This window comes from Poecilia mexicana, unplaced genomic scaffold, assembly GCF_051168715.1.
Source record: "Poecilia mexicana isolate PSO_F unplaced genomic scaffold, ASM5116871v1 scaffold_19, whole genome shotgun sequence".
Lineage (NCBI taxonomy): Eukaryota > Metazoa > Chordata > Actinopteri > Cyprinodontiformes > Poeciliidae > Poecilia > Poecilia mexicana.
The window spans coordinates 22674348-22685568 of NW_028263388.1; the positions used below are offsets into that span (position 1 = coordinate 22674348).

Sequence of the window (11221 nt, forward strand, 5' to 3'; positions counted from 1 at the left end):
AATTTTGCACACATAGTTTTATTAAAATAGCTGAAATTACTTAATTAAATGATGAAATTCTTACATGGTTTCTTTGTGTTTCTTATCTCAATTTTGAAGATGCATGTGCTTCAAATCCATGCCTCGGTGGAAGCACCTGTGAGGAACGTGATGACCATACCTATGTGTGTTTGTGTGTGGCTGGAGAAGTTTACGGTCCTCAAGGCTGTCAAAAGGGTATGTGTATGAATGTGAAGTAACAAGGAAATGTGGTGGCCTTATGATGTTTATAAAACAGTAAACTTACGTATCTGTTCATAAACCAACAAGTTCTTTTTTCATTTCTTTTTTGTGTATCACTTAGATTTAAATAATGAAAAATGTGCCATTGTCCCGCCGACACAGAACATGCAGTGTGTAGGGCAACAAGTGGCAGCACAAGAAAATGTAATTTTAGAAAAATCATCATCAAGTTATACAAACATGTTTAAAACAAAAAAGCTGAATGACGGTTGGATGTTGCTCGCATTCTGTGTCCCTCCGGTCCACCTTTCCTTGTACTTATGCTGTTTCACAGAAATCACAGCAGCCATGAGCACCAATTGGTGGTGGCTGATAGGGAAATGAGAAAAAAGTTTCTCATTTTTCTGGTTTCAGGTGGATGTTAATATTGTTTTATTGATATTTCAGATATTTTGACAATCAATGACAAGGAGAGCAGACATTTTTGTGCCCCAGTTTGCTTTTCAAACCTGCTAAACATGCATGGAAGAACAACACCCATTAACTGGTTCAACTTTGATAAATTGCATTATAGATTGAAAGTCATTATACTTGCATGTCATCTTACCCGTAATTTTCACTTTCTGATATTCATTTGAGCATAGAAGCAAAATACATTTCCCTGCTATACTGGTCATCATTTTGCAGATGCAGCTGTGCTTGTGCTATCTCTCTGGTAAATCCTGTTTGCGTATGCTATCAAGTTTGCACATGCTCTCTTATACACGCAAACCTTTTAAAGATGAGAACCTCACTTTTTTTCTTTAAAACTGAATTTTCTTTATAATGCTACAATAGGATCATTTTAGTCATATTTTTTTCTAATTTTGAGGCACAAAGGCTAAGACTCACTACTGACTGCTTCTTTGTTGATAGACTGGTGGTTGATCTTTGTGATCGTTACATCTATCTTCGGATGCCTCCTCTTCATCGTGTTGATCGTTCTGCTGCTGTTAGTAAAAAGGTAAGTTTGAACCCACTTTGGTCTTGTTTTTTTTTATTGTTGTTGTTGTTCTTTTCTAAAACTGCATTCTAACCTTTGCATTAGACAACAACTTAAATTGTTGTCTAATGCAACAATTTAATGCAACAATTTAAATTGTTGCATTAGGCAACAATTTAAATTGTTGTCTTATGCAAAGGTTTTAAAGTTTAGTGATTTTACCAATTATTTACCAATGGTTATAGAAATCTATCTATAAACACGACACTCTAGATCAGGGGTCCCCAAACCTTTTCCTGTGAGGGCCACATAACTTTTCCTTTCTCTGGTGGAGGGCCGGAGTCAGTTTGTAACAGAAAAAGTGTGACGATTGCAGGAGTGCCTAAATGTAAAAATTTCTTGTTTTCCAGAAAGCACAGAAAAAATCCAGGAAATAACACTATTTTTGAAATAAATATAATATTTTCCGGACTATAAGCCGCAGATATCTCTGCCGCTCCAGGTTTTCCATAACAATGCAGCAGCAGCAGAGGGGGGCGGACACCCAAAATTTGAGTCATAACAGGTCAATTGAATATCAATTGACGGTTGAAAAAGAAAAAAATTGCCAAGTTTAGATTTAACTGAACTGATTACGGCAGTTTCCGAACGGTAACAGTAAAAATGCTGATCCTTCGTGTCTGCTACTAGCATGTGCTAAATGAAAATGGGCGCCTTCTTCTTCTTCTTCTTCTTTAGATTTCAACAGCAGCTTGCATCCATTATTGTTGCACTACTTCCATCTACTGGATCCTAATATCTATACCTCAAATTCTCATAATGATCCCAGTATTATTTATAAAAACAAAAAATCTTCTTTTTCCCCTCAATGCTATTTAACTGATCAACAACATTCTCAAATTTCAATTCCCTATTAAAACCTAATTCCGTTTTAATGGGCGTTTCTTCTTTTATTTCCAATTTCGACTTCCAATGATTCACTTCCTGCTAAAGAGCCCCCTGGTGGTTGAAGAAAAATCTACATATAAGCTGCACTGGGCTATAAGCCGCAAGGTTCAAAGCTTAGGAAAAAAGTGCCGGCTTATAGTCCGGAAAATACGGTATATGAAAAAAAATCTAAATGCTCTCTGGTATTGTTCATGGGGCCGGACCAAATGTGGAGGCGGGCCGGATTCGGCCCGCAAGCCGTAGTTTGGGGACCACTGCTCTAGAACACTGGAGACAGTTGTAATACTCTGTTATTCTTGTTTTTCAGATTCAGGAAGAAACTCTTCAAGAACAAAGAGAAAGACATTTGGAAACCCTATCACATCCCTACTTTTGCCTCGGGTCCACCATCCTACAGCAGCAGTGGTAGCTTTTTCACCTGGGTCAAAGAATCAGCAAACAGCCCTGGAAATTCTGCGGTCCCACGAATCCCGCGGGCCAAACTCAGTCCCAACTGGGACAGCAGGCCCAGCTCTGAGCTGACTCTGAGCAACAGCCGACAAAGCTTGATTCCTTCGGGGATGAACTCGGTGGGTACACGTCTCTTGCGAGACATTCTGAAAACAAACATTTTATTCATTCACAAATTATAATCTGTCTTCTTCTCTCCTGCAGCGATTCAGCGACAGCCAAGATGACGTGTTTTCATTCTCCCAGAGTCCATCCAGGAACATCCCCTACGAGGAGGTCCAAGCCAGAAACAGCTCTTATCACCAGATGCGAGCCACAAACCCTTACACCAAGACCCAAGGCCAGACCAGCCCTTATTCAGTAATAACCTAATTTTTTCAAAAATGCTCTAATTCATTAGGACCCCACTGAAATGTTGCAAATTGTCCGAAATGTGCAATGCAATGTAGTAGATATCGTTGTATCATTTGCTCCTTTACTGCTTTAGCTTCTCTTTTTGACTAAGCCTGTTTCAATAATTGCATAAATCGCATAAATTAATATGAGCATGATCGGTTCCATTCTGACGATTGATATTTTTTGACAGGAAATTTTGTTTACAGAAACATCATAATGCATTTTATTTATGGTTTCCATTGAGTGTGGTTTTTGTTTCCTTTATATTTATTGTTTTTGGTTGTATTATATTTTGGATATTTAAAATGTCTCCCAGTTCCAGTGTGGAGTATTCTGGTCAAAATTAAAATTCATTATTGAGAAGACAAACTTATGCTGCTATGCCCTTACAAATATAATACTTGAAAATATTCTTAAAACAACAATATTATAATTTCTTGGAATAATTTCCGGGACGATTTATCATCCAGTAAGATTTATTATGTTCTTGCATTATTATACCATTACCATATTTCTTGAAAATAGTCTCAGAATGACCTGCCCTGTTAAGCTGCCATAAAGCAGTATGTCTTTTATTGTCGAAATCATAAAATTTGGTTAATAATTCCAACATTGTGAGTCACTCAACCTCTCAGTTCTGTATGTTAACCGAATATAAATACATAATTTATTTAATGTTTATTCTCACACAGCAGAAACTGATGAGGAGCTCTTGCCCAGTTTTTGCTCATCTATGAATTTACTGAAGTTATGATTTTTTTTTTTTTTTTTTGTAGCCATTTTAGGTTTAATTTGATTATAAGTTTATATTTAGTTAAGTTTTGGTAAAGGAGATGAGCTGAATATTGCTCTAAATCAGAAAATGTGTTTAGTATAAAAGTAAAATCCATGTATCATGTAAATCAAACACTTCGGAGTATTTTAACATAGTTTATATATTTATTCTTTCTATACTGCCTTGTTTGATATTGTATTTAACACAATAACATTGTGTTAAATTGCTGGTTTTTGAGTCTCACAAGTTTTATAAGGGTGATTTTGTTGTGATGCACTCATTAATGTTTATATTTTTATACTTATATACAGTCTAGATCAAATGTTTGCTAACTCAACATGAGAAAACTTATATTCAATAAATGTAAGAGAAAATTGTTTATTTTAGTAACCCAATTCACATTGAAATTGATTATTTAGACACATCAACTGATGTTTCCAAGTCTATAGATTTGTTAATTAAGATTTTTGGTTTATTTAAAATGTAAACATGACATTTAACACCAGATAATTAAAAACATATATGTGCATAATGTGTATGTTTAATGTATAATATTCACTTGAGGATTATTATTTGTAAAAGGCACATTTAATCTCATTTGTTGAAAATGACTTGTGTTAGATTTGGGTTTATATTAATGCATGAAGCACTTTAACTGTTTTTGTTTCAAGTTCAAATATTTATACAATAAAGCAACAATTTTTAAAAACAAGTACTGAGTTGAAAGTTTGAATATGTTTTCTCTTTTTTTCGTCCTGCTCTCCTTTTCCCAGGTGAGAGACAACTTGACTGTGCTTGAACAATTTTTCTCCTCTAGATGGAACCAGTGGCTTAATGTTCCTCTTTTGCCCTCAGTGCTTCCTGCCTTCAACTGCTACATTTGTTTCTCATTTTCTGGATCCTGCTGCTGCTTAAGATTACTCTGGAAATCAGCTCAAATCAAATCAGAGGAAGTGTTATGATGGTTATCTTCAAAAGGAAAGGAAAACGCTAATGAATTAAATCAGAGGGAAACGCTTAAAGGAACATGTTTGTTGTGAATAAACATCTAAAAAACCAAAGGACATATTAAATGACTGGTCTCCTTATGGATAAAGCAAGGAGACAGATTGTATGGGGCTCCTGAACTGGCAAACTTTCTGGTTATCAAAAAGACATAAAATTTACTTCCGGACACCATACAGAAGAAAAGCTTTGTTTTAACATGAAACAGTTCTATAAATCCATACCCTCCACGCATTTCTGATATTTACTATGATGAAGAAAGAAAAGTAGGCAGTTAAGTGACAATTTTTCATTTTACTATATTATTCAATAGGGCATACAACACTTATTTTCCTGTATTTAGTAGGATTAAAACCACCAAATGCATAAAATATACATGAGAGATCAACTTTCTGTAGAATAGCTCCAGTTGGAGCAACTTCTGGTCTTTATCTGTTTCAAACAAAGGTATTATATGTATTGTTTGCTTTATTTGATTTTTAACACCTCAAAACAATCTAAGTGATGCAAACAGAAAAAAACACAGACACTAGCCTTTTTAAACTTGAATTGTGAAGATTTTAACAATTCTTTCTAACAATACAGAGAGAGCATGATTGAAGTGTTTCAGGACCGAGCCAAGTGTCCTCTTTTTCAGATATCAAAATTTGGTCACCCTGTATTAGGAAACTCAGAAATGCAGAACAGTCTGTCATCTGCATAGCTGTGATAATTTCCCAAGGATTCCACCTTATGGAAGCATGGACTGATTCATAGTGCAGGACCTAAATTAGAGTCTTGGAGAACACCATTGTTGATCATTACTTACTGTCTTTAACGTTTGGAAACTGCCCTTCTTAGATTTACAGAACAGCATATTTTGTCTTAATCCAGCTTATATTATGTAGACTGAGTGGGATTTACAAAAACAGGCAAAATAAGAAAATAGATCACCAATAAAAGCAACTACATGGACATCCCCTCTTAGTGTAATCTGTACTAATACTAGTCAAAACCCTTAAGTTGGCTTGCTTAATCTGATTGCTGTCAATTTTTGATGTTAACAATTTATCAGCTTTGAAACCTGTTTGTAATGGACGTGGCGCCTTCTCCAGGTTGAAGCTTCCTGTGACGATGACACAACATGAGATGGGTGTTTAAACCACTCTTGTTTCCACCAACACCCAATATGATGTTGAAATGGAGCAAGTGTTGAAGAGGCAAAGAGGATCCAAGTCAAAATAAAAATATTTCAGGTGACATAAAACTTAGTTTTATCTCACTTAGTTTGCATCTCTGATATCAGCAGCCAGTAATTTAACTGAGTTCTTACCATCTTAATAAGCATTTTATTTTATTGGTTTATGCATGTGATGGAGTTATATCATAAAAAGGGCGTCTTCAAATCAAAGGTCAATTTATACGTAGTCCCACCTTGTTTTCTGGCAACCAAATGGTATATTATATAAGTGAACCAAAACACCGTTCCACCCAGTGGTAGCATGGACCTGTTTAAACTGTTGGGTCAACATATTCTCTCTGAAGGATACTTTAATACTTATGCATCATGACTAACATTTGGTTACCAACAGAACAGGGTGGTAACCAAGCTATGCACAATGTGACCTTTGATTTTAAGATGTCCTTTATTATTCAGTTACTCAGTCCCAGGCATAAACCAATATAAAACATACCTAGATTAAATGTGCATGAAGTCAGTATAAACTCAACTGAATTACTGAGATCAGGTGTGCATGCTAAGTAGAAAATGAAGGTTTTTGTACAATACTGCTCATTAACAGAAATCTCTTTTATGCAGACTTGAATCCTCTTTGCCATAATTCTCTCTTCAACACTCGATCCATTTCAAGTATTGACGAAGGGGAAAAAAGGGTGGTTTTATTTATCCATGTTATGTCATCATCTCACAATGACTTGAAGGTATTCCTCTTATCATCCTGATTATTGGAAACTTCACCCTGGACAGGTTTCAAAGCTGAATTTGCATAAACTGACATAAATAGCATTCAGATTGACCGGTATCACCAGAGACAACATTAAGAGGGACTGTTCCTCATGGAGCAGTTGTTTATATTGGTCATTTCTTCTCTTACTTTATGGTGTCATCAAAAGGGTCTAATTTAGGTCCATCATTTTAAACTGATCCATGCTACCATAAAGCTGAAATATCACAGCTATGCTGATGAAGGCTCAGCTCTACGTTTCTGAGCCTTCTAAACTAGGGTAACCAAATTTTGATTTCTGACACTTGGCCCAGTTTTAAAATACTTTAAGATGAGTTTTGATCTTAACATATAAAATGTTCGTTCCTGAAGCGGTTAGAAGCAATAGTTGAAAAGCAAGTTTTAGATATGCTTTCAAGAACAAGAAGAAAAAATACTTTAAACGTGTCCAAGTTCAGTTTATTCACTCAGTTTGTAACAATCAAGACTGTTCAGTCTGCGTGATTCTCAAAGGAGAAAATGTGCAAATAATTAAAAAGTTTGCTAAACTGTGAACATTGGTTACTTGTCAGCTTCATCAATTTATTCCTTTTCAGAAAGGTATAGCGTTTTAAAATTTTTCTGTGCAGAAATTGCAGCAAAATTGCCTTGTCAAATTTAAGGGATTAGTGCCTATCACTTTGTATTTGGTATAAATCTAACACCAACTCATGAGAACATGTAGTTAATGGAAGCATGAATTATGTTCTCGCTCTCTAGACAGTCATGACCCAAAGCACATCACCAAGTCCACATTTGAATGGCCCAGAAAATGCTAAATACTGGTTGTATTGCCATCTTATGTAACATTTATGCATTGTGTCATAATGTAATAAATTCTGGCTTCAAAATGTGACTGAAACAGCATTATGTAATAATGCAAAATGTAATGAAATCCTTGAACACATTTTAGTTGCTACCTTTTGCATTTGTCAGTACAAATAAAAGAGGTAAAAAAAATTATAATGTAATTATGTGGCACACAAACCAGTGTTCATCCAAATCAGTATATTAACAGTCCACTAATAGAAGTAAGATCCTTTGATATTAACACATACTGTAAGGCAGAACAGTCAAAACACATAAACATCTTTTTCCAATGCATTGGCTTTTAGAAAAAATATATATTAGAAATACATTTTTTAGACTTAAATATTTGTTTCTCTAGTTTCCCGTCAGGTGTTTTTCTTGGAGAACAAACAAAAGATAACTTGTCAGGCCAAATTCTTTTCAACAAAACTCACCCTACAAAAGATGCATATGTGTACGAACATAAACAACAAACGTTTTTAAAGGTATTTACAAATAAGAAGCAAAAATCTGGAGCACACACAAATATATCTTGATTTACAAACTGCTCTGTTTTCTCAAACTCTGAGTCAGGTTCGGGTTCTGATTGAGGTTTTCTGCTGCTAAAGAGAGATTTCTTTTCTGTTGTCATTATCTAATTTAGTAGACTGCGAAGAGTAGAGCTGTCTGTCATTTATGTTTTCGCATCCACCTGAATAATGTGCAGTTGCGCCACCGACTCAAAACCACTCCTACCTTTTTATTCTCTCTTTGTCATGTTAGCACACCCGTTGCCGTGGCAACCGCCTGCGCTCCCCAAGCCGACCAGAGATTAGGTTAAAAACATAACATTCAGTCCGTCACGATATTAGGTTTTCAGGCTTGATATTTCTTTTGCGATTGCGGTGGTTGATTAGTTAATTAAAAATAATAAAACTCCTGCTGTGCTTGTTATTTTGGCATGGAACCGAAACGCACAGAATTGTGCAACACTTTGTTGAAACAATAGATTATTATTTTTGTTGGGTCATTAATTTGAATACGTTTTGTTGATTTTGTTGTTGTTTGTTTGTTTAATAAAGTTACGAACGTTTTAAGCCAGTCAGAGGAGGACGTGCTGGTCTCAACGTCCTGCCGAGATCGACATATTGCACCGCTGCTCTAGCAAAGCACGAACAGTTCAGAAACAATATGAAATGGGGAAAAAAGCTGTTTATTAACTTATTAAGTCGTGTTTTAGATTGTTCTTGAGAAACTAATCACTCACGGCTGCACAGTGAACCCATTGATTTTTTTTACAGCAGACAGCCGCTCCCCTCTCTTGCAGGTACTGGTAACCCCGCTAAACCGTTTAGGGGTACCCGCCTACTTTCACCCCTGGTCATAATTCAACCTACAGTTGGGTTAAGGTCAAGGTTATTCTACCTTGAGTAGAATTTAGAAAAACAGGCAAGATAAAAAAAATAAATAAATGACCAATAAATACAACTATTCTTAATCCCAGAGAGCTTCCGTCAGCATCCCCTGGTCCAGACAACTAAATGTATTGCTCAATCTGCTAATCATGTCAGGTTTTGAGTTTATCAGCTTTGAGGTCCGTTTGTCATGAACATGCAGGTTTGGCCAGGGCGTAGCTTTCCTACAATCAGCATGATACATGCATACCTTCAAGTTATTTGGTGATGATGATATAACATTGCATACGTGTGTAAACAACCTCTTTTTCCACTCACACCCAAAGTGACGTTGAAGAGCAGCAAGAATTGATGATAGCTTCATGGCAAAGAGAATCCAAGTTAATATAAAGTGGATTTATGTTCATGAGCAAACAAAGTATGCTTCAGGTGACATAAAAACCTTCATCCCACACAAAGTGGGCATCCATAATCCCAGTAATTTAGTTGAGTTCATGGCAACTTCATACATATTTTATTTAGGCATATTTTATTGGTTTATACCAGTGACTGATTTCATAACAACGGAAGTCTTAAAATCAAAGGTCATGTTGTGAATTATTACACCCTGTTTTCCTTGGTAACCATATCATACATAATGTAAGTGGGTCAAAATATCATTCAGAGACAATATATTCAGATGTATTACAAATAATTTACAGGTTGATTTGGGATCAAAACTATTTTATTGACCCCAAAGGAAATTAAATGTTTGCCTGGAAACTGCAACCGTTTGTGCTGTAACGGAGTATTTTTTTTAAGCTCATGGGGTCAAATTTCTAAATAAAATAATGTTGTAGAAAAATACATCTTATAGTAATAAGATTTTTACTCTGGTTTCTGCATGTTTTTATTTCCATACTTTGATTTGAAAAAACAGCACTTAAGGTGATATTCTTTCTTTCTTTCTTTCTTTCTTTCTTTCTTTCTTTCTTTCTTTCTTTCTTTCTTTCTTTCTTTCTTTCTTTCTTTCTTTCTTTCTCTCTTTCTTTCTTTCTTTCTTTCTTTCTTTCTTTCTTTCTTTCTTCTTTACCATAACAGACAGTGATGAACTTTCCATTTAAACCTTTCCTTTTATTGTGTTCCTTTTCTTTGACCAGTGACACTGTCTAAAATCTGTGGCAGATACAGTTTAGGATGTTGTATAGCAAATGGAATAAGAAAATAAAAAAACAAAATTATATATATATTTAGGTCCTTATCTTTAAAAGGCACTGTTGTATGGAAAGGCCGGTGGAAACGGGTGCTTGAAAATGTCTGCAATAAGTGGCAAGAAGGAAGCACAAATACAACAGAACACATTGCTTGACAAAATACTTTGGAACATTTAAAAGACACAAGAAATAGATAGTGAAAATAAATGACAAATATCCCTCAGTAATCCCAATTTTGAGCTGTAGGATTGCTGAATATTTCCATCCCGTCATAAAGTGATGGCAGGATCTGTTAAGTTCAGACGTCTAGAGGTTTATTTAGATTGGTTTTTAAATGTGTGTGCTGTTCAGTTGTAAATGTTTGAGATAATTATTTTAAATAAGTTTATTAGTAGTGGTATGATTATTATTAGTAAAACTCCATGGTCTCTCAACTTCATCTTATTTTTATGGACTCTCTCCTCTCCATCACCCTACATGATAATACAGGCAAAATGCTCATTTAAATAGGGTGATCTGCACCACTTATTGACTTTGTAGAGATTAGTTGATGGGACATGCCCAACAGTTGCATGCAAAATCTTTTTTCCATAAGCAATATAGCACTCTTTATTTAGTATCTTTTAAGATCATGCCCTTATTGCTCAGCACCACCCTTGAAGGAGTGGTTACCGATTAAAACTACCACATCAGGGATGAACAACTCACACTTGTCCACACAGTTCATACTGCCATCAGTCTTTTTACGTGACTTTGTCCATCAGGTTTCTTTTTGCAATGGCTAAAACATTAACTGTGGCTTTCATCCTTTGGATTGCTGTTACCTCTTTTGGTAAGTGGCTATATTTTTATATATTTTGTTTAGAAGTTATTGTGAAGGAAGACATTTCTGTGCTTTGAATATTTTATCTGTGTGATGTTAAAATAATGTCTGCTCTTCCATTAAAGCAGACATAGCAGCAGTGTGTAAAGACTTAAAAGGCAGGTCACCAGAAAGTTTAGCAGATGGACTATATCTATTGAAAAATATGAATTTCCTTTTTTAAATCTTGTAACTGAAATTA

At 35.2% G+C, this 11221-nt stretch overlaps 1 protein-coding gene across 1 annotated transcript in view; it reads left to right on the top strand.

Moving 5' to 3' along the window:
* LOC148153738 (uncharacterized) overlaps nt 1–3020 on the top strand; it is a 60708-nt gene extending 57688 nt beyond the window's left edge. Inside the window, exons 4-7 of the mRNA XM_088001073.1 lie at nt 100–216; nt 1138–1225; nt 2460–2721; nt 2807–3020. Coding sequence (XP_087857199.1) covers nt 100–216; nt 1138–1225; nt 2460–2721; nt 2807–2974 — 635 coding nt within the window. The 3' untranslated portion in view covers nt 2975–3020. The remainder of the gene's footprint in view (nt 1–99; nt 217–1137; nt 1226–2459; nt 2722–2806) is intronic.
* The last annotated feature ends 8201 nt before the right edge of the window (nt 3021–11221 follow it).